Source organism: Eumetopias jubatus, unplaced genomic scaffold (genome assembly GCF_037043125.1).
Source record: "Eumetopias jubatus isolate StellerSeaLion01/CBP00866 unplaced genomic scaffold, mEumJub1_p1.0 scaffold_4, whole genome shotgun sequence".
Classification (NCBI taxonomy): Eukaryota; Metazoa; Chordata; class Mammalia; order Carnivora; family Otariidae; genus Eumetopias; species Eumetopias jubatus.
In genome coordinates, this window is record NW_028274810.1 from 159,740,002 (window position 1) to 159,767,736 (window position 27,735).

The following is a 27,735-nucleotide window of genomic DNA, read 5'->3' on the forward strand; positions in this document are numbered from 1 at the left end:
ATATGGTTATGGGAGTCATTTGGAACCAGAGGAATTTCACTTTTATGAGTATGTAAATTGATAAATGGACCAAGCACAAAATTAAGGGGAAACACATGTTGAAGTAGCACCTAGAGGAGACACTGGCAAAGGAGACTAGAGATGAAAGAGCTAGCAACTGCAACCTTGGCTACTCTATCTGATGCTCCTTATACTCCCAGGGTAAGTGAACTGAAAAAATAAGAGTATTTTAATTTTATGATTGGACTGATAAAATATTTGCCACCTATTTAGGACATTCTAAACACTTAGTAAAACTCTAGAAAACCTGCTATTGGTTGACCCAACCAGCTAAAAGAAACATAAAAATCAGGTAAGCTGCTGATTCTTAAATTCAAGAATACCAGAAGTCTTTGATACTTGAATTTTAGTCCTGGCTCTTCCACTAATTTGGGCAAATCATTTGAATGCTATGAACATGTTTTCTCATCTTAAAACAAAAACAAAACTGATGCTGGGATAACTAAATGATCGGTTGCTTCTAGCTCTAAAATCTAGTTTCTCCAGAGACCCAAGCAAGTCTTTGATGGAAATCTTAAACAGATTTATGCAAGAGCAAATCTTGAAGTAATAACTATTTCCCAATCTCACCCTTTCCCCTTCTCAATGAATATTGATTTGGATAGACCCTGTTATATACGAGGCATTGAATATTTTTTCCAGTTCCTGTCATGAGTACATTTTTGATTGCCGCTCATCCCACTCTGAGTCATGTCTGGTGTCACATCAATGGAATGGCATCCATTTGTACCCCACCTAGAAGAGCCTTTACTTCCTTGGTGCCTTTGAAGTGGCTCATCAAATACATGAGATTGCCCTTCTTCCCAATGGAATCAAAAGCTTTCTTCAGTTGTGTTAAATGAGACGGGGCTCTCTAAACTGAGGAACTCAATGCGGTTCAGTACACACTTGGGACCTCAAGAGCTACAGACTCCCCCCTCCCCCATTAAAAAAACAAATAAAAAACCTTTACTTTTCAACAAGCCTAATGAATCCCTTGCAAGAGGGATCTACTGTAAACCATATTAAGTAACTAACACTGGTGCAGGACAAATACGGAATTGAATAAGGTCCTTCACTTGATTATTGCAAATGCTTGTGCCAAGCACTGTGCCGGTTCGGAGATTTACATCAATTAAAAGTGGGCGCCTGGGTGGCTCAGTTGGTTAAGCGACTGCCTTCGGCTCAGGTCATGATCCTGGAGTCCCGGGATCGAGTCCCGCATCGGGCTCCCTGCTTGGCAGGGAGTCTGCTTCTCCCTCTGACCCTCTTCCCTCTCGTGCTCTCTATCTCTCATTCTCTCTCTCTCAAATAAATAAATAAAATCTTTAAAAAAAAAAAAAAAAAGACCATCTTTGTGAAGTCGTCCCCAGTTTGGGTTGCAGCACGGAGGGAACTTCAGCACGCAGCCTTCCAGAAGGGTAACTGGGTATTTCCTTAAGGACTGGCCGCGAAGACTTCCGCCCAGGAAAAAGACAAACAGACCAACTCCCTTTTCTTCACGCCGCCTAGCTAGACGCCTAAATCGCATATACACTCACAACTCACCGCACTCACAATAGCTTGACTTCTTCCGGTGGACGCGTCAGCTAGGCGGCAGGCTCCGCCCAGAGGTCGGCCACACTCCCAGGAAGCGCCGCGCGTGCGCCGTAGCCCCGCCTCTTGCGGCGCTGTGATGGCGGAGTTGGACGTAGGTCAGCACTGTCAGGTGGAGCATTGCCGGCAGCGAGGTGATCTAGCAGTCCTTAGCCACGGGCATGGTAGACTTGGATCCCACTATGCCTTCATGGAGAGTGGTGGCGGGTGAGGGGAGGTGGTGGGGCGCGGTGAAGTCTGAGGAGGCAGGGTGGGTTCGTCCCTCCTGGGTCTGCAGTGAGATGTGTTGGTATTTTTTCTTGCCCCTGGGTCTTTGGAAGAGAGTTTGGTCTCTTTAGAAGCGAACCATGCAATTTCCGAAAACATGCCTTGCATGCCTGGCTAAGAACTTTTGTCCCTCCCACTCCTTTCTGATGTCAGGAGACGTGTTCCCCTCTGATCCCGCCACTACGACCTTGGGCAAGCCACTTTTCTTTCCAAACTTTGTTACTTACCTGTCAGATGGAGTTGGGCGAGATTACTTTTTCACCTGGTCTTCGCGGCTTCTCGTGCGAATGCCCTTAGCTTTTAGCAGATTCTCATCCTCAGACTATTCTGCTAGATGATCATTATGCTCACTCAGTACTGTCATTCTTTGAATATTACTGACTCAACAAATATTTACCAAGCATCAATTTTGGTGCTGGAACTACATAGGAGGGTATAAAATACAGTCTTTTCCATAGAAGAGCTTTGAGAATAATCTGTATTTTGGAGCATTAATAAGGCGATCTTCTCTCTACAGTGAACTGAGAGACTGTGATACACCTTGCCCAATCTAATAGCCAGTGGTAGTGTGGCACAAGCTTTAGGATGTCCTACATCTGGACAGGCAAGTTTCCAAATCATTAGAGCGATACAGAATGCTGTCTTTGGTACCTGGGTTTTGCTCCAAATGTGTGCTGTCACAGTTGACTGTTACTACATAGGGTGGCAAATAGGTTTCATCTCTCACTGCAGCTTCAGTTATTGGTTGTAGGTACCCGGTGAAAGGAGAACTCTCGAGATTTAGCCAGTTTTAGTGAAAATGCCACAATTGATTAGTGATATCTGCTGTGGGCAAAAGGGCACAATCCCTTCTAGGTTCTTGTCACTTACAGTCTGTATGTGTATATTTTACCACCCGCTGTCATGGCTCGCCGTTCAGGAAACCCATATTTCCTTGTAGATCTTTCATAGAGAAGCTTAGCCAATTGGGTTTTGACTGTAATGTTTATCTCTGGTATACCTGATTACTACATCCATGGTATCTGCCAACTTCAGGGATCTCTTAAAATACAAATACATATGAAATGAGGCCAGGGCTTAGCTCTTTTGGAGTAGTGGAGAGAGGGGTTAGGATTTAGGGGGTATTGAGTATCCTAAATTTCGTTTATCTTCTGGATGGTTACAAAGATAGAAAACTATCTTGATCTTAACTCTTCCCTCTAGGTCCTCTTGGTTTGTATTTAATATCTAATCACCAGAAGTCTCAAAATAGCAAGCATGTACATTTTTTCTAATTTGAAAGAGACATAAAAGAGCATTATATGCTTCAGTTTCCTCCTGCTTACAAATGAATACATAGTTTTTTGGTATGAAACATGCTCACAGTATCATACCTTCAGAACAACAGTGTCAATTCACTTGGCCTCCTTCTGCAGTAGAGGAAGAACTGTATTTAGCCCCCCTTGTCCCACAAGCACAATTATCCAGGGATCCCTTTGGGTTATGATAGGACTTCTTTCTGTTTTGGTTAAGGTCCCCTGTAGCATGAGACCTTTTGGGGGGCAATTGTACTCTTTAAAGTGCAGTGCCTTTTGTTTTCACTTTGTAAAAGTTGCACAATTGGACACATCCAGCTTCACTTGACTGTATACTGTAGTATGAGGTACAAGCAAAACAATTTAGAGAGTGATTATATCTAGTGGAAGAGTGGATACTTTTGGTGTGCTTTTCAAAAATCCATTTCCTAACAACTACCTGCTGTTCCTCAACAGAGAGGAAGGAAACAACTCAGGATTAAATTTGGCAGTATCAATCAATTTATCTATTGAATTTCTGAAATTCTTTCAACACATTTCCCCCAAGTCACCACAGGATTTTTCTCAGAGTTCACTATATTCAAAACAAGTTAATTGTTGCAATGATTCTTATTAATTAGTTACTTACTATTCTTATCTTTTACATATATCTCGTTTGGTTTTTGCAGTGACTCTATGAAGTAGGTGTGACATACAGTCTAGAAATATATATACACACATATATATGTACACACAGACCTGATATGCTTATATCTATTACCTAATAGAGCTTTGGTTTTGTATGCATACACAGACATAACATACTACACTACATTCTATATCAAATATATATATACCCAAAGCTCTACTAAATTTTTTACTGAGTAATATAGATGATTCATCTTATTTTTCTGTAACTTTTTAATTGACATAATTAACATACAATGTTATATTAGTTTCAGGTGCATAATCTATAGATTCAGCAATTCACCGTTGTCGTCATCCAATGTTATTATATTACTGACTATATTCTCTATGCTTTTCATTTCTGTGACTTAATTATTTTATAACTAGAAGTTTGTACCTCTTAATCCCCTTTATCCATTTCGCCCAATTCCCCAACCCACTGGGGAATTCCTGTGGTAACCAGCAGTTTGTGTATTTAAGAATCAGTTTTTTGATTTGTTTGTTAAGTTCCACGTGTAAGTGAAATCATATGGTCTGTTCTGTCTTACTTCATTTAGCATGATACCCTCTAGTCCATGCATGTTGTCACAAATGGCAAGATCTGTTTTTATGGTTGACTGCTATTCCATAGTATATTTACATACCGCATCTTCTTTTTTTAATTTTTTATTGTTATGTTCATCACCATACATTCCATCATTAGTTTTCGATGTAGTGGTCCATGATTCATTGTTTGTGCATAACACCCAGTGCTCCATGCAGCACGTGCCCTCTTTAATACCCATCACCAGGCTAACCCATCCCCCCACACCCCTCCCCTCTAGAACCCTCAGTTTGTTTTTCAGAGTCCATAGTCTCTCATGGTTCTGCTCCCCCTCCAACTTACTCCCCTTCATTCTTCCCCTCCTGCTATCTTCTTTTTTTTTCTTAAAATGTTGCATTATTTGTCTCAGAGGTACAGATCTGTGATTCAACAGTCTTGCACAATTCACAGCGCTCACCATAGCACATACCCTCCCCAGTGCCTATCACCCAGCCACCCCATCCCTCCCACCCCCACCACTCCAGCAACCCTCAGTTTCCTGAGATTAAGAATTCCTCATATCAGTGAGGTCATATGATACATGTTTTTCTCTGACTTATTTCACTCAGCATAACACCCTCCAGTTCCATCCATGTCGTTGCAAATGGCAAGATCTCATTCCTTTTGACGGCTGCATAATATTCCATTCTGTATATATACCACATCTTCTTTATCCATTCATCTGTCGATGGACATCTTGGCTCTTTCCACAGTTTGGCTATTGTGGACATTGCTGCTATAAACATTGGGGTGCACGTACCCCTTCGGATCCCTACATTTGTATCTTTGGGGTAAATACCCAGTAGTGCAATTGCTGGAACCTATGGTAGCTCTATTTTCAACTGTTTGAGGAACCTCCATACTGTTTTCCAGAGTGGTTGCACCAGCTTGCATTCCCACCAACAGTGTAGGAGGGTTCCCCTTTCTCTGCATCCCTGCCAACATCTGTCATTTCCTGACTTGTTCATTTTAGCCATTCTGACTGGTGTGAGGTGGTATCTCATTGAGGTTTTGATTTGGATTTCCCTGATGCCGAGCGATGTTGAACACTTTTTCATGTGTCTGTTTGGCCATTTGGATGTCTTCTTTGGAAAAATGTCTGTTCGTGTCTTTTGCCCATTTCTTGATTGGATTATTCTTTGGGTGTTTGATAAGTTCTTTATAGATTTTGGATACTAGCCCTTTATCTGAGATGTCATTTGCAAATATTTTCTCCATTCTGTCGGTTGTCTTTTGGTTTTGTGGACTGTTTCTTTTGCTGTGCAAAAGCTTTTTATCTTGATGAAATCCCAATAGTTCATTTTTGCCCTGGCTTCCCTTGCCTTTGGTGATGTTTCTAGGAAGAAGTTGCTGCGGCTGAGGTCGAAGAGGTTGCTGCCTATGTTCTCCTTTAGGATGTTGATGGACTCCTGTCTCACATTTAGGTCTTTCAACCATTTGGAGTCTATTTTTGTGTGTGGTGTAAGGAAATGGTCCAGTTTCATTCTTCTGCATGTGGCTGTCCAATTTTCTCAACACCATTTGTTGAAGAGATTGTCTTTTTTCCATTGGACATTCTTTCCTGCTTTGTCGAAGATGAGTTGACCATAGAGTTGAGGGTCCATTTCTGGGGTCTCGATTCTGTTCCATTGATCTATGTGTCTGTTTTTGTGCCAGTACCATACTGTCTTGATGATGACAGCTTTGTAATAGAGCTGGAAGTCCGGAATTGTGATGCCGCCAGCTTTGCTTTTCTTTTTCAATATTCCTCTGGCTATTCGGGGTCTCTTCTGGTTCCATACAAATTTTAGGATTATTTGTTCCATTTCTTTAAAAAAAGTGGATGGTATTTTGACCGCATCTTCTTTATCCATTCATCTGTCATTGGACATTTGGGCTGCTTCCATATCTTGGCTATCGAAAATAATGCTGCAGTAAACATAGGGGTGCATATATCTATTCTAATTAGTGTTTTTATCTTTTTTTAGGTCCATAGCCAGTAGTGGAATGATTGGATCATGTAGTATTTCTACTTCAAATTTTTTAAAGAGCCTTTGTAACGAGTATAAGGTGATATCTCATTTGCGTTTTCCTGAGGCTTAGTGACTTAAGCATCTTTTCATGTGTCTGTTGGCCATTTCTGTGTCTTCTTTGGAGAAAGGTCTGTTCAGGGCCTCTGCCCATTTTTTTAAAATCAGTTTGTTTGTTTGTTTGTTTGAGTTGTATAAGCTCTATATATCTTGGATATTAACTCCTTATCAGATGTATCATTTGCAAATATCTTCTCCCATTCAGTAGGTTGCCTTTTTGTTTTGCTAAAGGTTTCCTTCAATTCACAAAAACTTTTTGTTATAATTCCAAGTTTATTTTTTGTTACCCTTGCCTTAGGAGACCTACCTAGAAAATGTTGCTAATGCTGATGGAAGTCAAAGAAATTACTGCCAATATTTTCTCCTAGGAGTTTTATGGTTTTAGGTCTCACATGTAGGTCTTAATACATTTTCAGTTTATTTTTGTGTCTGGCATAAGAAATTTTTTTGGTTTCATTATTTTACAGGTAGTTGTCTAGTTTTCCCCAACACCATTTGTTGAAGAGACTGTCTTTTTCCATTGTATATTCTTGCCTCCTTTGTTGTAGGTTACTTGACCATATAAGATTTTAGACCACTGTGTTTTCATTTTCATTTGTCTCCATGTATTTTTTTATTTCCTTCTTAATTTCTTGGTTACCTATTCATTGTTTGGTAGCATGTTATGTAGCCTCCAGGTATTTATGTTCTTTCCAGATTTTTTCTTGTAATTGATTTCTAGTTTCATACCTTTGTGGTTAAAGATTCTTGATAATGATGTCAGTCTTCCTAAATTTATTGAGACTAGTCTTGTGGCCTAAGAGGTTATCTATCTTAGAGATATATAGATGCATGTGCACTTGAAAAGAATGTATCTGCTGTTTTTGGATAGAATATTCTATCTATCTATCCTCTGGTCTAATGCTTTATTCAAAGTCACTGTTTCTATATTGATTTTCTGTTTGGATGCTCTACCCATTGATACAAGTGAGTTGTTAAGATGCCCCACTGGTATTGTATTGCTGTCAATTTCCCCCTTTGTTAGTAACTGCTTTATGTATTTGAGTGCTCCTATGTTGGGTATATAGATACTTGTTATATCCTCTTGTTGGATTGTTCCTTTTATCATTATGTAGTGCCATTCTTTATCTCTTGTTACAGTGCTTGTTTTGAAGTCTATTTTGTTTGTTCTAAGTATTTTGGCTTCCATTTGCATGGTATGTTTTTCCAGCCTTCACTCTCAGTTTGTATGTGTGTCCCTTAGGTCTGAAGAGAGTCCCTTGTAGGCAGCATATAGGTGGGTCTTGTTTTTAATCCATTTGGTCACCCTATATCTTTTGATTGGAGCATGTAGTCCATTTACATTTAAAGTAATTGTTGATAAGTATGTACTTATTGCCATTTTGTTACTTATTCTGTGGTTGTTTTTGTAGTTCTCCTGTTCTTTTCCTCTTCTCTTGCCCTCTTGTGGTTTGATGACTTTCTTTAGTGTTAGGCTTGGATTCCTTTCTCTTTATTATGTATTTGTGTATCTCTTAATAGGTTTTTGATTCGTGGTTATTATGAGGTTCATATATAACATACATATGACAGTTTATATTAAGTTGATGTGGTTGCTTACGCTTGAACACATTCTAAAAGCATTATATTTTTACTCCCCCACCCACATTTTATGTATATTTCCTATCTTACATCATTTTGTGTGTATCTTGACTTTTGTAGATATAATTCATTTTACTGCTTTTTAACCTCCATGCTGGTTTTGTAAGTGATTTATCTACTACTTTATTACATGTTTACTCTTACCTGTGAAATATTTTCCTAAGTTTCTTCTAGTTAGGGCCTTTTCTTTCTACTCACAATTCTCGTCAGTGTTTTGTGTAAAGCTCATGTAGTGGTGATGAACTCCTTTAAGTTTTATTTATCTGGGAGACTTGATCCCTCCTTCTACTCTGATAACCTTGCTGGGTAGAGTATTTTTGGTTGCAGGTTTTTTCTTTTCAGTACTTCGAATATATCATGCCACTATCTTTTTTTTTTTTTTAAGATTTTATTTATTTATTTGACAGAGAAACAGCGAGAAAGGGAACACAAGCAGGGGGAGTGGGAGAGGGAGAAGCAGGCTTCCCGCCAAGCAGAGAGCTCGATGTGGGGCTTGATCCCAGGACCCTGGGATCATGACCTGAGCTGAAGGCAGACACTTAATGACTGAGCCACCCAGGCGCCCCATCATGCCACTATCTTGTGGCCTATAAAGTTTCTCCTGAAAAGTCAGCTAATAGCCTTATGGGGTTTTCCTTGTATACACCCGTTTTTTTTGTTTGTTTTTTCTGCTTTTAAAATTACCCTTTTTAGAGGGGACGGGTGGAAGGGGGAAAGGGAGAAGAAGAGAGAGAATATTAAGCAGCCTCCATGCCCAGCACAGATCCTGATGCAGAGCTCGATCTCACAACCCTGAGATCATGATCTGAGCAGAAATCAAGAGTCAGATGCTTAACTGAGCCACCCAGGTGCCCCTATAATTATCTCTCTATTATTACTTTTTGTCATGTTTATTATTATGTGTCTTGGTATGGACCTCCTTGGGCTCATCTTGTTGGAGGTTCTCTTTGCTTCTTGGATATGGATGTCTGTTTCCTTCCTGAGATAAGTTTTCTGCCCCCTTCTCCCTTCTTCTGGGATCCCTGTAATATGAATGTTAGTACACTTGATGATGCTGAGTTCCCTTATCCTATTTTTTTTTTTTTTTTTTTACTCTTCAGCTTGGTTGCTTTTCATTATCCTGTCTTCTAGAGTGTTAGTCTGTTCCTCTGCCTCCCCTTATCTGTTCTCTTTAGTGTGTTATTTCATCTATTGAATTCTTCATCTCTGACTGGTTCTGTTTTACATTTTCTCTATCAAGGTTGAAGTTCTCACTGAATTCATCCACTCTTTTCTCAGGTCCAGTGAGTATCTTTGTGACTATTACTTGTTTTCTTTATTGAGCATATTGCTTATCGCAGTTTCTTTTAACTCTTTTGCTATGATTTTTGTCCTCTTCTTTAATTTGGGACATATTCCTCTGTCTCATATTGTGTAACTCTGCTTCCATGAATTTGGGAGATCAGTTATCTATCTTGGTCTTGAAAGTTAGTGTTCTTGTGTTGAAGAGGTCCTGTGGTGCCTTGTAGTACAATGCCACTTGGTCACCAGAGCCAGGTGCTCCAGGGTTGTCTTCTCTATGGGCTGCATGCACACTACTGTTGTTGCTGAGCCCCATTTGCCTTCAGCCCCATTGGCTGCAGTGACCTACTTTGCTTGCTATGGGCACACTGGGCAGAGTTTGGCTCCTGCACTGTTGAGAGGCCTTGGTGGGCTTGTAAGTGAGTGAGCAAGCAATCAGACTAGGTGTGTGCAGTCAGCCTCTGAATGGCAGGGCTTTCTCCCTGTGTGGCCTGCTAAAAGTTGCTGGAACTTTAGGTGTGCTGGTGTGTGGGGTTATCCCCCTCTCCCCACGGCAGGAGTCACTTTGGAGTGGCACTGGTCCCTGCTGGGACTGCTTGCAGGTATGGCAGGAGTGGAGCCACTTTGGAGGGAGTCTGCTGAGGTGAGCAGATTGGATGGGGTGGGAATGCAGGTGAATGCATGGGCAGACACACCATGCTAGCAAGGTAGTTGGCAAGTGTTAGTGCTGGTTTCTCCAACTGTCCAGCTATCTAACCTGGGAGAGGAAAAGAAAAATGGTGCCCTTTAGCACTTCTGTTCTTGGAGAAGTCTGAAGATCTGTCCCTCTGGCGCACATTCTGAGATTAGTAAATAAATTGCCTTCATGAATATCCCAGGTGTTTTTCAAACTGCTGTTTCTGTGCTGGTTGCCAGCAGTTATTTATTCTAGCTTTGTAAGGGTGGGGACTCGTTTACTATTGCCTCCAGCTCTCAGATTTTTAAAATACCTGGAGGTGAGCCCCACTGATTTTAAAAGTTTGAAGTTTAGCCTCACTGATTTTCACAGCCCGATATTATGAGGACTTCTCTTCCCAGTGCAGGTTCCCAGTAGCTGGGGTGCCTGGTTTGGGCTCTGATCCTCTCTAGGTTTTCTGTGCTTGTGTTCCTCCTGTTTATGGTTAGTCTTACCACAGGCTTGGTTCCCAACTGTGTCTCCACCCCTCCTGCCCTTCCAGTGTGTTCTCCCTCTGTAGGATTAAGCGTTGGAAGGTCTGTTTCATGTTTTCAGGTGTTTTTCAGATGTAGCTGTTATCTTGGTGTGTCTGTGGGAGGAGATGAGCTCAGGATCCTCCTATGCTGACATCTTCCTCTTATCCCCCACAAAACTTTACTATTAAACAGTTTGCTTAGCATTGCTAGATTAGTAACTGTGGAATCAGAATTGAAACCCAGGATTTTCACTTCAAATACAAGATTTTTGCAGCATACAGTACTCAGAAACAACACATAATAAATCTGGGCATCCAAAAAATCCCAGTACTTTTTTTTCCTGATCTAGCACACTACTACAAGGAACATTTCTCCTGATAATCCAGTCATTCCCAGAGTGCTTGAGGTTGTGATAGCTTTGGTTTAACCACGAATTCCTACACTAGGATATTGGTCAAAAAGAAGAGTTCTCCTATAGATGTAGTTCAGTACTTTAAGAATCTTTTTAAGAAAACTAAATCAAAATCAGATACTGACCAGTGCATATAACATTTTCCCCTCGATTTTAGATTTTCTTCCATTTGTATGTGATGGTTGTTCAGGAGTATTTTGGTAAGTTAAATTTTTATACAGGATTTGGAAGTAATTTTAGTGTTTTTAATAAGAAATTTATTTCTGAAAAGCAGAATGATTTAAAATAGTTTTTACTTAGGCCATTAATATTTTATATTATAGTAATTACTTAGAAAATATAGTCCTAGGCTCTAATTACTTGTGTATCTATGTGGGTAAACTTTAAACTTTCAGAAATGAATGTGTGTGATTTTTTTTACCTAAAACTTAACGTTTGTGTCTTGAAATCACAAGAAGAGAACATATCCACAGTATAAAGAATATGATAGAAGAGATGCCTGGGTGGCTCAGTCAGTTGAACATCTGCCTTTGGCTCAGGTCATGATCCCAGGGTCCTGGGATTCAGTCTGGCATCTGGCTTCTTGCTCAGCGGGGAGCCTGCTTCTCCCTTTGCCTGCCACTCTCCTCCCCACCCCCCCTGCCCCGCCGCTTGTGCTTATGTTCTCTCTCTCTCTCTCTGACAAATAAAATCTTAAAAAAAAAAGGGGGGGGGGCAGAAAACAATCCAGGTACTTTATTAATTAAAATGAAGAGCCCAACCTATACATTTCTTAAATTGGATATCACATGTCCTTTGCACACACATCACATGCGAAGTAAAACCTGGGAACTAAGCAAAGATTTTGGAAAATGTCTTTTCTTTGTAATTAAACTTTTGCGTTTTAGGCTTTTTTTTTTTTAAGATTTTATTTGAGAGAAAGCATGAGCAAGGGGAGGGGCAGGAGGAGAGGGAGAAGCAGACTCCCTGCTGAGCAGGGAGCCCCATGTGGGACTAGATCCCAGGACCCCTGAGATCATGACCTGAGCCCAAGGCAGACGCTTAACCGACTGTCAGAGGTAGTTTAGAGTGGGGAATTGTTTTTATTCATAATGAAGTTGAACAGTTGGGTTTTGAAACTTTTGAGACTATAGATGTTCTATCTTTAATTTATCTGGCATTTCAGTTTATTCTTATATGCAGAGTTAATGTAGTGAGTAATCTTAAGGATACTAACCATTAAAATATCTCTAATTACTGCAGTTATCTTTAAGTACATTATTTGATTGCATTTAAACTTTTTTTTTAATTAAGCCTTGAACACAGAACCAGGGAGTCACACAGCTGTCCTGAGGTATGTTATTAGTTGTCCTAATAAAATGTTTGTATTTATGTACTTTCATTCAGAATTTGATTGAATTTAAAACTAGTCAAGGTACCACAGATTAAAATTTGACATACTAAACTAATTATGTAAAGAGGCTCTTTTCTGTTCATGAACCTCAAAAGAGGTTCATTTTCTGTTATTTTTCTCAGTTTTAAAGAAAAATTGGTCTTCTTGGTATTTATAAATTGCTATAAATCCTGTACATTGCAGTTGTTTAGGTAGCCCACTTACAGCTTTAGGCTCTATATTTATAAATATACAGTGGAGTTAACATCCTCATCATATATTCAAGTTTTCCTTCACTGTTTTGTTCATTTTCCCTACTTCCTAGTGTTAGGATTTGGTGGTTACAAATTCTTCTGACTCGGTCGACCTTAGATCACCAGGAACAAACCTGTAGTCCAATAAAATCCTCACCCCAATTCCGATCAAATTGAGAGATTAATAAGAGCTGTTAGATAGAAGCAAAAATATCATTGTTACTACTCAAAAAGGATAACTGAGTGATGAAGCTTAGTGTAGTGTAGTGTAGGCTGCAAAGGAAATCCAGAAATACGCGGATTTTCCCACTATTCACAGCCATGCTTCCCCAGGTTAGGCCTCCTCCTTGAGGGCAGCTCAGTTCCAAGAGGGAAGAAGAGAAGGCTGGGCCCACCATGTCAAATGTAATTTTATCAAATTTATAAGTTGCTTCATCATCTTTGGTCAGAGAACGGCAGGAAGTTAAACTGAATCCACTCGATTTGGCAGAAAGCGTGTGCCTCACATTTTTCAGTTGATATTCCTGCCCAGCATTTACCAAGCACTTAGGATTTTTATATCTGTTTTCTCAACTGTAGAAAATTAAGGATATCTAACGTCAGTCTAAATCTGGTCTTTAAGGTTTAGGTGATTTATGTGAGGAAAATAAGAATTAATATTTTGTTATTATGCAGGATTAATTGGAGAGAAATAGTCATATAGTAAACATATTAATGTTCTACAGCTTGTAAATCTTCTCTGTGCTTTCCTTTTTCTTATGATATCATTTGAGTTCTATGAATGTCTCATAGAATGTCAATTAGATCTCCTTAAATAATGAAATGAAAACAATTTTACCATTAGACCAAATCTGGAAAAATAGTCAATTCCAACAGGATATAACTACCATATATATAGAGGAATGCCCTTTAGTTGTAGATTTTTAAGAAATTATTTCACTAAATACATTCAACTCTAGAAACCTAGTTACTTAAAACTCAAACTAGCCTGACTTGGATTTTTTTTTTTAATCTTGTAAAATCTCTTCCTCAATATAAGAATAAATGCAGAATAGAGAATGTATCGTTGTAAAAACCATCTTTAACCTTCTATATCATGGATAAACATACTTCTAAGTTCTCTCAAATATATATATATTTTAACTTGCTAAAATCAGCATAAAGTAGTTATGACTTGCCATTTGAGGGTTGATGAAATGATCACCTAAGCATATTATTATGTGGGCATCTTTGTTTAGGACTGATACAGAATAGAAGACTAAAATTATGAAGAGTAACTGAATAGTAATTTTAACTTGACTTAGAAGATAAATATACCACAGGAAGAAAGTTATGAAAATTAGAACAGTCAGCAGAGTAATCATTTCTTACACACTTATTATAATCTGTTATGTGAGAGTATGTAGGTTGTTCTGACAAGTTTAAGCAAAAATGGTATGAATGTTGCCTTCCAAAATAGATGTTGATTTTCTTTAAATGTGAAAGATATAATGCCATTTCCCTCTTTGTACATTTTCAGGTGACTGTAATCAATGAGAGCCTGAAGTCAGATAAGCCTACCTCTTACCCATGCTCATTCAAGGACTGTGCTGAAAGAGAGCTTGTGCCAGTTAAATGTCCTTATTGTGAGAAGAATTTTTGCCTGAGGTGATCACTGAGACCATTCAAATTCTGTGTATCTGTGTAAGTCCTATGCAAATACATGAACTAGTGTCACTCTTCTGTTGCTCATAGGCACCGTCATCAGTCGGATCATGAATGTGAAAAACTGGAAATTCCTAAGCCTCGTATGGCTGCCACTCAGAAACTTGTTAAAGACATTATTGGCAAGTATCTAGAAAGCTTGTTTTGTTGTTTCCTTACTGCTGTATATCTGTTAGTTACGGAGTCCTGCTTCTTATTTCAGCTTGCACGTTATGGAAGGTGTTTTTCATGGCCTCAATGTTTGTAACTTGGTATAGATCTTGATGACATTTTTGTGACCGTATTTCTCACAAGGCCTACCTGACCAGTGAAAAATTGGAAATTCTATGGAAGTACCCTACCAGATGTTCTTTTACTGGGCCAGATCACCTGGTTAACTATCATGGCTAGACATGGTATTCATAAAGCCAATGTAGTGGTTTGCTTTCTTTAAATACTAATTTTTTTTTTTAAGATTTTATTTATTTGAGAGAGAGAATGAGAGAGAGAGCACACGAGAGGGGGGAGGGCCAGAGGGAGAAGCAGACTCCCCGCTGAGCAGGGAGCCCGATGTGGGACTCGATCCCGGGACTCCAGGATCATGACCTGAGCCAAAGGCAGTCGCTTAACCAACTGAGCCACCCAGGCACCCCTAAATACTAATCTTAAGTCTCATCAGCTGTCCTGCGAATGCTGCTGATAATCTGAGCTGCCAGGAAGAATGTATCTGTGACTTAGACCAGTCTCTTTGCCAATATGTTCAGAATTTTCATTCTGTATTAAGGATAGTACCTTTATTTAAAATTTTCTGTAACCAACTCTTAAAGTTTTCTGCAGAAGTGTTAGTGATTGTTTTGGATTAAATAGGCTTAAATTAGAAAGCACATAACAGTGAATTTTTGATATGGAGATGGCTTAGATCATCAACCTCAATGGTATTTTTATAATGGTCATATAAATATAATACCAGCAAAAATGAATGTGGTCTCTATATAGCTCCATGGTGTGTAATTTGTGTACATGTCAAGGCCATAACTAATAAATAGTAATAGAACTCTGGAAAATGTAATGTAAAAATTCTATGTGATTATATGCTTATACTTATTTCTTAGATTCTAAGACCAGAGAGACAGCAAGTAAACGACGTAAAGGTGCAAAAAATAGTGAAACAGCTGCAAAGGTAGCATTGATGAAATTAAAAATGCATGCTGATGGAGATAAGTCATTGCCACAGGTTGGTTTCAAAGATTTTTGAAAAACAAATGTTCCAAATATGGTTGAAGCTCCCTTTTTACTCTTCCCACCCATCAAGTAACAACTAATCTGAACATGATATGTATTGTTACTAGTATTATATGGTATATAGTTTTAAGGGTTTTTTTTTTTTTTCACTTTACAGAGGTGTCAGTGAACCGTATGTATTCTTTTTCAACTTCTTTTCAGTCGGCATCATGTTCTTAACACTTATCCATGCTGATACATTTAGTCTAGTTCATTCATTTTGGTAGGTGCACATTATTCCATAGTATGAATATACCACAGTTTTATCCATTTTCCTAATGAACAAGATTCAGATTTTTTCCAATTTTTTTGCTATTATAAACTGTTCTAATAGTGAAAATCCTTGTATATGTATGGGAACATTCTTCTAGGGTGGTCCCTTTAAGACTCCATAATATCAATTATATATAATCTCCCAGTACGTATGTACATTCATGCATACATATATATATACATACCTTAACACAGTTTTAGTAAGTAATACCTAGTTTTGTTATATATTAGCCTTATGTGTTACATACTCTGATGTTTTTTGTTCTGTTTTATTTTAAAGATTGTTGATTTTATAACCCTTAAAGGATTGAGACCATCAATCAGATTGAAAAATGCTACTTTAGGCAATATATCTAGAAATAGAAAAGCTGAGTCATGGGGTTTGCTCATCTTCAGCTTTACTAGATATCAACTTTCTATTGTCAGTGGTTGTACTGATTTATCTCCTTCCTGTAGTGTCTGAGAGTTTTTGTGGGTTTTTTTGTTTCTAAACTTACTGAAGTTTAAAGTTGAATTTCTTTTGTGACTGATAAGGTTCAGCTACTTTTACATTGATTTATTACCCATTTTGTCTGTGAACTATTCATGTGCTTTGCACATTTTTTCTGTTGGGTGTTGGGTTTTGTTTTCCTTTTTTTTTTTTTTTGCACTTTAAAAAAAGTTATAGAATTTTTTATATATTCTGAATTCTAATGCTTTCTTGAGTAAATGGATTTCACATATCTTCTTAGTCTGGCTTGTCTTCACTTTGTTTTTGATCTCTTTAGTGGTTCAGACTTTAGAATTCTAATGTACCCAAATTTAATTTCCTTAAGATTTGTACTTTTTGAAATAAGTTATTTTCTTATACTTTCCTTTAAAAGTTAAAAAAAAATTATCAACTCTTTGTTCCATTTGGAATTTAGTTGTAAGTGAAGTAGAGATTAGCACCCCCCCGCCCAGGGATTTCCTATTGTCCTAACATAAGATATTGACGAGTTCATCCTTATAATGAAACCTTTGTCATACTTTGTTCAAACTTTGTCAGATTGTTCTATACATGTAGGACTAATTTATGGATCTCAGTTCAGTTCCTTTGGTCTGTTTGTCTATCTTTGCATTAATAGCAAACTGTCTTAATTATCATAGCTTTATAATAAGTAGGATAAGTCATTCCACCTTATTCTTTGCTTTCAACCACATCTATTCTTGGCAATTTATTCATTTGTAAAAATTTTAGGATCACTTTGTCCTGTTCTTTGAAATTGCAATTTTGATAGAAATTGTTAAATTTTAGATTAGAGGTAGTTGACATCTTTAGAGTTTTGAATCTTCCCATCCACATCTATGATTTCCAATTTTTCTTTAGGTCTTTTTTTTTTTTTTTTAGGTCTTTAACATTTTATAATGCTTATACATATTTATATATCTTAGGCTCCTGGTCATTTTTTTTTTGCCATTGTAAGGGATAGCTTTTTAAAAAAAAATTATATTTTCCTAACTGGTTATTTCTCGTTGTTGTATGTTGTCCTTCTATCTAGCAAGTAATCTAATAGTTCCCATAGTTTGTAGATTTTCTGGGATGTTTTCTGTGCAGCCATATCTTCTGTGAATGACAGTTTTGTGGGGTTTTTTCTCCCCAATTTTCTTTTCTTCTCCTTATTTATCTTAGTGCATCGGCTGAGATCTCCAGAACAGTCTTGAATAATGTGGGTGATGGTAAGCATCGTCATCATTTTTCTGACTTTAATGCAAATGACTTTAAAGTTTCATCATTAAATACTATATTTGCTATAAATCTTTGGTAGTAGCTTTTTCAGGTTAGCAGTACTTTTTTCTATTCCTAGTTTGCTAGGAATCTATATCATGAATAGCTATGAATTCTTACTGTAAGTTTTTTTCCCTACATCCAGCAGGATAACAGGTGTCTTTTCTTTCCTTACAAATGTTTTAAATTACATTAATCAATTTTTTTGTTGAATCACCCACATATTCCAGAATATACTCCTTGATGCCAGTATGTAATTCTTTTAAAATGCACTGCTAAGTGATTAGCTAATGTATTTAGTGTTTGATATTAGCACCAATATTATACACCTAAAATTGAGTAGCTTACTTTTTTCTTTGAAGTTTTTGTAGTGAGTGGGGATTATTTGTTCCTGAAGTGTTGTTTTAAAGGGTGTTACAACCTTTGAATCTGTTGCCTTTTTTGAAGGGAATATTTTGAATACTATTTCAATGTGTTAAAAGTTCTTGGTTTATTTGGATAGTCCTTTCTTAAATTTTGGTAAATTTTTTTTAAGGATTTTATTAAAGAGAGAATTGGAGCACCCGAGCAGGGGGAGAGGCTGAGGGAGAGAGAATCTCAAGCAGACTCCTTACTGAGCGCAGAGCCAGATGTGGGGCTCGGATCTCATGACCTTGAGATCATGACCTGAGGTGAAGTCAGGAGTTAGACACTTAACCAACTGAGCCACCCAGGCACCCCAAATTTTAGTAAATATTAATTTGTCTTAAAATTTACCATTTGATGTAGATTTTCCAGTTTATTGTTATAAAGTTGTTCAAGTTATTCTTATGTTCCAAAATCTCTATTGTCTTTAGTAGTCATTCCATTTCATTGTTAATATTTTTCATTTGTATTTTGTTTACTCCTTGAACAATCTTGCTAGAGGTTTGTGTATGTGTTTTAATTTATATTTTAGTTGTTTTAGAGAACCATATTTTGGTTTTATTGACCTCTACTGTTTTGTTTTTGCCTTTTTTTTTCTTTAGCTTTATGTGTCACTAAATTCTGCTTTTAAAATTTCCTCTTACCTGCTTTGCTTAGACTTTCTGATCTTTTTCCATTTTCTTGCAGTGAATTTATTTTCAACGTACTTGTTTGGGTGTGGGTTTTTTTATTTGGTAACTTGGTAGTTTTAAAATTTTTTCCATATTCTTTATCCAGATGTACCAATTATTTACATTTTGTACTTTTTGCTTTGTCATTTGCAGTCTTTCTCCTGCCATCACCTCTCCATTTATATGTATCCATATGCATGTCTGTGTGTGTGTGTGCATACTAATTTTTGGTCTGCTTGATCTATCAGTTTGAGACTGAGGGGTTTAAAATCTCCCACTATAACTGGTTTTGTCAGATTTCTTTCTTATAATTCTAATGGTTTTTCTAAACATATTATCAGGTACATGGAATTTCTTATCTTTATGAATTGCCTTAAATCCTATTTTGAATGCTAATACTGTTTCACTAGCTTTCTTTTAGTGACTGCTTAACTTGCTTTTTAAAATCCCTTTATATTTAACTTCTCTGTTTTGTTTTAGGGTTTCTTTTGTAAGCAGCATATAGCTGGACTTTGTTTTCTTTAATCCCGTTTGATAGTATCTCTTTTATAGGTGAGTTGAATCCATTTATATTGTGATCACTGATACATTTGAACATATTTCCTCCACCTTATGCTTTTTGCTCATCAACCTTTTCCTTTGATTATTTCCTCTCTCCTCACATCTTTTGATTACATTTTCTATATTCCCTTTTATTCTGCTGGTTTAAAACCATTGATTAGTCATTTTTTTAGTGATTATTTTCCTTTTTTTGAAATCTTGATGGTTTTAAAATTACAAGTGTAGTACATGCTTTCACAAGTGTAACTTTTAAAAGATTGTATAAAGGGAAAAACCAACACACTCTCCTCTGCCCATGTCCTTCCCACTAAAGCAGTGGTTCTCAACTGAGGGTGATTTTTGTCTCCTAGGATTGCTTTGTCACAATTGGACATGGGGATCCTATGGTATTTAGTGGGTGTGGCCAGAGATGCTGCTAAACCTCCTACTATGCATAGGACAATGCCCACAGTAAAGAATTTTCTGGTCCAGGGGCTCCTGGGTAGCTCAGTTGGTTAAGCGACTGCCTTCAGCTCAGGTCATGATCCCAGGATCCAGCCCCACATCGGGCTCCCTGCTCAGCGGGAAGCCTGCTTCTCCCTCTCCCCCTCCCCCTGCTTGTGTTCCCTCTCTCGCTGCCTCTCTCTCTCTCTCTCTCTCTCTCAAATAAATAACAGCTTAAAAAAAGTCCAAAATGTCAATAGTGACAAGGTTGAGAAGGGCTGCCCTAAGGTATCCAATAATACATTGTTCAAATTACTTTGCAGTTGTTTCATTACTTAAACATAATAGTAAAAACTTGTATAACACTTACTTTGTTCCAGGCCCTCTTCTAACACATTTAATCCTCACAAGAAGCTTGTGAGATAGGCACTATTATTTCTGCCTAACAGGGAGAAAATTCAGGCACCAAAAAGATCAAGTAATTTGCTAGTACCTTAGCTACTAAATGGAGAACTACCAATTGAAACCAGGTGGACTGGCTTCAGAAACCATGTCCTTAACACAGGTAATAGTTTATTATGGGGCATGCCACGGGTCTGTAGCTATAACTTTTCCCCTTGCATTAATGTGTGTTTGTATTTAGAAACATATGTACTTACATATATAATATATACCCATGTATATGTGTGTATACATGAGTATAATTTTACATAAATGGAAATATTTACTTGTATATGTATGCAAACACAAAGTATCTTTTGGTCATTCATTATTTTATAAAGACGGCATCATATCATTTAGTCACCACTTTTTTTTTTTTTTTCAATACCTACTATATATCAGACCCTGGAGGGAGATACAAGAGTAAATAAGAGTCCTTGCCGACATGGGGTTTATATTCCAAGGGGCGAGATAGCTATTAAATATTATATATACTACCATGTCCAATAGTGATTATGGCTATAAATAAAAATAAGGCAGGTTTTAGGTAGGCTATATATCCTTCTTTCTATATATCCTTCTCTCTATATATCCTTCTCATTCATGCCCAGCAGAAATTCCCTCAAAGGAGCTGGTGTGGCTTTAAATCCTTCTTTAAAAACTGGGTAAATAATTCCAGTGTAGATGTACAGGTCTTATTTTGCCATTTTTCTCTTAATGAACATTCAGTTTGTTTCCAGTTTCGGCTACTGTGCTAAGTAGTCTCAATCTGGTTTCTTATTTATGTGAGCTAAATTCCCAGGAATGTGTTTGCTTGGTCAAAGGGTATGTGTATTTTAAATCTGAATTTTTTGTTGCCAAACTACTTTATAAAAAAGTTGCAACAATTTACATTTCTACTAGCAGCAGTTATTATAGTCAGCCTTTATTGACTGAATACACTATGCCAAGCATTGTTTTGTGGCTTTAAATTTTTTTTTTAAGAAGACTTGCTTACTGCCTTCTAGCTTGCCAGTCTATATCATTATCAAATTCTGTTGATAAGATACCTTCCAAATATCTCTTGAATTTGTTCTTTTCTGTTTCTTTTAGTCCCACTCCCAATTCACCACATCTCTTTTTAAAAATGTAGGTTTTATTATTTAGGTATGGTGAAATAAATTATTATACTTACAGATCCCAAGAGATGCAAGCCTGCCATGCAAGATCGGGTGAAGGTGAGGGAAGACTTATACAGGGAAGCACCAGGATCAGTTAGGAGGCAGAGGGAGAGAGAGAAAACATGGGGAAGAGCCTTTATTGTGGTTCTGTGGGAAGGAATGGATGTGATAGTCTAAACAGGTTTAGGATTGGTTGGTTTGAATGATTTCAGTGGGCTCTCGGGTGTAGGGCAGTGCCTCGTTGTCTGGTATTTGGCTCTGGGTTGATGAGGTTAGGGAAATAGTGGCCCTGGAGGCAGTTGGGGGTATGGACTTCTGATTGGTTTGATTGCATATGAAGGGAACACTCACAGGTGCTACCTCTAGGAATGAGCTGATCCTGAGAGGGACAGTGGAGGCCTCCTCAGCAGGTCTCAGATGTCAAAGCATCATAAATACAGAAAATAAAAAGATAGGCACAATACAATCTCTTGCATGCTTAGATTAACATGATCTTCTAATTGTTCTACCTGTGTCCGTGTTTGCTTTCCCACAATCTAGCTTTGATGCAGCAGCCAGAGAAGTCTTAAAAGTATAAATTAGGTCATGTTATTGCTCTGCTTAAAATTCTTAGATCTTCTTTTACATATCCAATAAAGCCCAATTTCCTTACCTTTAAATTTTTTATCTCTCAATACTCACAACTCTCCTGGTATATTCCATAACTGGAAGTATTGGAATAATCTATATCCTATATCCTCATTTCACAGATGAATAATCTGAAGATCACTCAAGGGATGAGGCTGCCGACCTACCCAGTTTAATATGCTGCCTCTTGTGGCCAGAATGAGAGTACCCTTTCCTCTTCCCCTGGTTTGCAGTAGTTGTTACCATCCTTTTGAATGTTTTCCAGTCTAATGGCTATAAAAAGATCTAATTGCTTTAATTTGCATGTCCTTGACTACTGTTCAGTTTGAGCATTTTTGGTTTTTTTTGGTTTTGGTTTTATTTTTAAAAGATTTTATCTATTTGTTAGCACAAGCAGGGCGAGTAGCAGGTAGAGGGAGAGGGAGAAGCACAGTCCCCGCTGAGCAGGGAGCCTGATGCGGGGCTCCATCCCAGAACCCCGGGATCATGACGTGAGCCGAAGGCGGACGCTTAACCGACTGAGCCACCCAGGCGTCCCTTGAGCGTCTTTTAATATGTTGGCCATGTATAATTGCTCTTCTTTTAATCACCCATGCATATCCTTTGATCATTTTTCTCTTTGGTTGTCCGTTTACCCATTCTCATGTCTTTATTTTGTTTGGTCAACTTATGGAAACTCTTGGAATATAATAGATGTTAATTTTTTTAAATCTATAATCTGAAATTTTTCAAAATCTATCAAATATATTTCACTTATGTATCTCATTGACTTTTCAACCTTTTTTCTAAGGTCTGCTTTTTTTTTTTCCCCCTGCTTTGGCTTTCTTTAGGATTTTTACTTTTTTTGCATCTTGCGTTTGTCTTTAATCCATCTGGAATTTGTTTTTAGCATATACTTTGAGCTAAGGACCCAGTTTTATTTTCTTCCAGTTTTTTAGCTAGTTTTGTCATCACCAATTATTAAATCATTTCTCCTATTGAAGGTGATATTTGGTATTTCAATTCATAATAAGTTTAAGGTTTATTTTTATTGGATCTCTTTTTGGATTTCCTATTTATTCCACTCATTTTTTACTCATTTTTCTGTGCCAAATTGATTTGATGCAATAGCTTTATAGAATGTTCTAAAATGATAATGTAAGTCCCATCTATATTTTTTCTTAGCAGTTTTATTCTTTATTCACCCATATTATTCATTCTTATTATATTCAAATTTAAAAAACTTTCTGGTTAGGGGTTTGGCCAAAATGGGTAAAGGGGAGTGAGAGATATAGGCTTCCAGTTATGGAATGAATAAGTCATGGGAATGAAAGGCACAGCAGAGGGAATATAGTCAATGATATGGTAAAAGCGTTGTATGGGGACAGATGGGAGCTATACTTGTGGTGAACATAGCATAATGTATAAACTTGACAAATCACTATGCTGTACACCTACACTAGTGTAACGTTGTATGTCAAGTATACTAAAACAAACAAAACCAAAACCTCTTAGGATTTTCATGGTTGTCTTGATGGGACAGGGTTTTTGAGTGACAGACTCCAGTAGGTAACTTTAAAGATTTTAGGCTCTTTGAAGGAGAAATGGAGAAACTGACAGAAATCATAAATAGCAAGAGAGAACACAGCATGATCTTAGATATGTGGCTTCCCATGTCCCCCAGTTTCCTACAAGAATATAAGCTGTAAGTAATAGTGCCCACAGGATGTAAAAATTTGGCCATTCTTGAGAAGCCCCCTTTGCTATTCTCAGGAGGATTTCATACCCTCTTGAACTCTTCCTCTTTGTAGTGGAGATTCTGGCTTCCTCCCTGCTCACTAGGTGTAAGTAACTGATGTAAAAGGTCCATCAATACGTTATCTAGTGATTTCTGTGAAGTTAGGTAAAGTAAAACTCCCTTTCCCAGCAAGTTCAGACTATTAGCAAGTTCTGACTGAAATCATTCCTTTGGATTTGCACTGTATGATACAAAACATTGTCTTCCTGTCTAAGAATCCTAGAAGTCTTTTCATTTATTTAGCTCCTGTTTTGTCTTCTGTAACATTTTGTTTTTCTTCATTTAAATTTTATTCCTTATTTTCATCCCTAATTATCTCATGGGTTTTGTTTCTGTTGTGAACAGAATATTTCCACCTACGTCTATATCCAGGTACTTCTAATATAGAGAAAAAAGGGTGTTTTCTGTTTGTTCATCTTATTCAGTCACATCACCAAATTCTTTGATTTTTTTTTCTTTACCTTCATTTCCTAGGTAAATCATACCCCATTAACAAATAAGGATAGTTTTAATTTTAATTTTTCAATAATTATACTACCTAATTCGTTTTTTTGTACTGTATTATCTAGAATCTTCATTGTAATGTTTTATAATGTGATAATAGGCATGTGCTTACATTGTTAATTTTTAAAATATATAATTACCACTTTTTCTTTCAGAGTCTAAAGTTACTTAGTATTGTATCCTCTTGAATAAGACAAAGAGTTTAACATGCTTTCTCCAGTTGAGTGTGTCCCATCCCATCTTTGTTCACACATTATTTTTAAGTCAGTAGCTGTTCAAATTTACCAGCATATTTTTTGAATTTCTCCTTCCTTAGGACTCACTTTTATTTTGGCTAAGTTCATTCATTAAGAGTCTTCACTGGTAAACTTTCAGCCTTCTGAAAATGCCCTTATTTTGCCCTCACTTGAACTGGATTGTCCATTAGAGTCTCTCAACTCTCAATATACTATTCATTGGCCCCTGTTTATTTTTGAGGAAACATCTATCAGTCTTGTTGCTTTATGGGTAATCTGTCTTTTTTTGGTAGTTAAGAGTTTATCTGTAATGTTTTACAATTTCAATACAATGTTTCTACATATGGATTTGTTTTGATTGTTTAGTTTGGCCCTGGAAGTACATTTTTAATTTGACTTATTTTTTTTACTTTTGGAAAATTAGTCATTATTTCTGTGTTGCTTCCTTCTCTTAACTTTTGTTACACATATTTTTGGGATTTATAATTTCTATCTTGGTCTATTTGTGCTGCATTCTAGAGGACTTTCTCAAATACGTCTTCCAATCAGTTAAACCTTTTTATTGAATATTATTGAAATTTCTCCTGTTTGAGTATATTTCAGAAACTGTATTTAAAAATTTTTAAATTTCTCACTGGATCTTCATAGCTTGCCTTGTTTCATTTCTGCCTATTTTTGATTCGTACCTTCTTGTTCCTTTTTTTATGGATATGTCCATAAAAGTATCTTTTTCAAGTTCAGTTAGTTCATCTGCCCATAGTAAGTTAACCTTTGTTTTGAATTTCCATTTATAGATTCCACATGTCTGTCTTAAGTAGGAGGTTCTTACTATATTGCTCACTGTGGTCACTCATCTCTCCCTCTCTGGCAATTTTGCATTTTCTTCCACTGGCCCATTTGCTCAGGATTTCCATTACAATTCAGGTTTGAGATTGGCAGTTTGTGCTTTTGCTCTAGAGATTTTCAGATTATTGTGGATCCACTTAGTGAGTTGGAAGACCTTGGCTTCCTCACTGTCAAGAGGTTCTATCTGTGCTTCTCTGCCTTCCTGAATATTATTTCTTGTAAGCAGTAGCTTAAGTCAGCATTCAGCAGTACCTTCTTCAGCGTCCTTTACTGCAGCATAAGCCCCATTCTAGCCTCTGCTTCCAGGCAGTGAGCCCGATCCCTGTGCTTCATCTCCATGTGGTAATATTGTTTCCCACTAACCCACAGCTGAACTCTTGACTGCTACTTCCTCTTCTCAGACTTTGAAAGTCTGTGGCTCAGTCTCCCTACCTTTCACTTCTTTGTTTGCTTCATTTTTGATCCTCAAGGTACTTGTTTTTTGTTTGTTTTTTTGGTGAGGCTATAGCTTTTAAATTGTTTCTTTTTTTTTTTTTAAGATTTTATTTATTTGACAGAACACAAGCAGGGGGAGTGGCAGGCAGAGGGAGAGGGAGAAGCGTGCTTCCTGGAGCCCGATGTGGGGCTCAATCCCAGGACCCTGGGATCATGACCTGAGTTGAAGGCAGATGCTTAACTGACTGAGCCACCTAGGTGTCCCAAAAAAACCAAACTCTTAAAAACAAAACAAAAAAACCTCCTCCCTTCTCCTAGTTCTTGAACATAAAATTCCAGGAAAAGACTTGATTGGCCTAATTTTATGTCACATGCTTGTCTTTGCACAGACCACCCTAGCCTAGGGCCTTAGGTCCTATGCGAATGCATTTAGGTGGATTCTTGGGTACTGTGATTGGTATTCCCACTAAAAGATCCATCATTAGAGGGTAATCCTCTAACCAGGAGAAGAGAGGAAGACAGGTCACCAAACAAAAACAGATGCTCTCTCTATATTTTTATATATATAAATAAATATATATGTATGTATGTAATGTGTAATCTGTATTTTAACTTTTTATCTTTACAGAAAGAAAGAGTTTACTTTCAGGTTTTCTTACCTAAGGGGAGCAAAGAGAAGAGCAAACCAATGTTCTTTTGCCACCGATGGAGCATTGGAAAGGTCATAGACTTTGCAGCTTCTTTAACCAGTCTTAAAAATGATAATAACAAATTAACAGCTAAGGTAACAACCGGTTATAATTTTTCTCTAAAAGCTTTAGGATACTGTATACCTGCATGTTTGTTTATTACAGTATGATTTATTTCCCTTAACAGAAATTAAGGTTATGTCACATTACTTCAGGAGAAGCCTTACCCTTGGATCATACTTTGGAAACCTGGATTGCTAAGGAGGATTGTCCTTTATATAATGGTGGAAATATTATCTTGGAATATCTTAATGATGAAGAACAATTTCTAAAAAATGTTGATTCTTATTTGGAATAGTCTTGTAAGGATTCAAGCCAGAAATGATGAGGAAAATTTTATGTAAAGTCAATTTCTTTTACTACAAATACTATATTTATTTTTTAAAAGTTGCTTTTTAACTTATTTCCATTATGTCATAATTCATCAGTTTTCTGTTAAATTTGAATTTTTGTGTGTTAAACTATGAATGGACATTCAATTATTAGCAAATTCTTACCTTTAGCTTTTATTAGGTTGTGCTTAGTAACAACAGAAAAGGTGTATTTCATTTAGTTAATGTCAGCTGTTGTGACTCTGCTGCATATCATCTTTACTCTAGGATCTAAGCTGAAGGAATGGCTCCTGTTTGGGACATTGCCACTTTTAGGCAGAGGAAGAAAGATGGCTTTTAGAAGATACATGTATTACTTTTGCTTTAAGCAAGTATCCTGGCCAAAGCCTTGCATCATGAAGCCAGGATATATAGCCTTAAATTAATGTGTATACATGAGTCGTAGAAACTTGGAGACCATCTCATTCACTCTTCTAAGTTTTTAGATGAGGAATCTCAGGCCTAGGAAGAGGAAATGATTTTTCTTGGTGTTCTCTAACTGCATTGGGGCATGTCTCTGATAAAGGTCCTCCTCCAGTAGGACTTACCTTTTTTTGTTTATGTAAATGTATTACAAATGAGAGTAAGATGAGGTAGCACAACTTCATTACAGTATCTTTGTATATATATCAAAGCAAAATATGTACCGAAAGGAATTGTATTTTACCTACACATTAAAATGAATGCTTCTGATTGATCTATTCCATCAGTACTCAACAAAGTACTACCATATAGAAGAAATAGAAATAATTTGTTCTTTTTCCCTTTTTGTTCTTTTGGGGAAGGCTTTGTCCCTTTTCTCTTATTTGTCATAGACATATATAGTAGCTTTACATATAATTAAATAAAGGAATTAAACTCAGAATGTTCATCTCTTCA

At 37.2% G+C, this 27,735-nt stretch overlaps 1 protein-coding gene across 2 annotated transcripts; it reads left to right on the plus strand.

Annotated features, from left to right (window-relative positions):
• Window positions 1–1,709: 1,709 nt before the first annotated feature.
• On the plus strand, window positions 1,710–27,678 carry ZFAND1 (zinc finger AN1-type containing 1). Of its 2 annotated transcripts, none has more exons than XM_028110849.1 (8): window positions 1,710–1,769; window positions 11,198–11,240; window positions 12,334–12,373; window positions 14,186–14,313; window positions 14,401–14,492; window positions 15,462–15,583; window positions 26,365–26,520; window positions 26,613–27,678. In XM_028110849.1, the coding sequence occupies exons 1-8, from the start codon at window positions 1,715–1,717 to the stop codon at window positions 26,781–26,783; spliced, it is 807 nt and encodes a 268-aa protein (XP_027966650.1). In that variant the 5' UTR covers window positions 1,710–1,714; the 3' UTR covers window positions 26,784–27,678. The 2 variants fall into 2 exon arrangements, with proteins under 2 accessions (XP_027966650.1, XP_027966652.1); XM_028110851.1 differs by having other exon boundaries at window positions 1,715–1,733.
• Window positions 27,679–27,735: the final 57 nt, after the last annotated feature.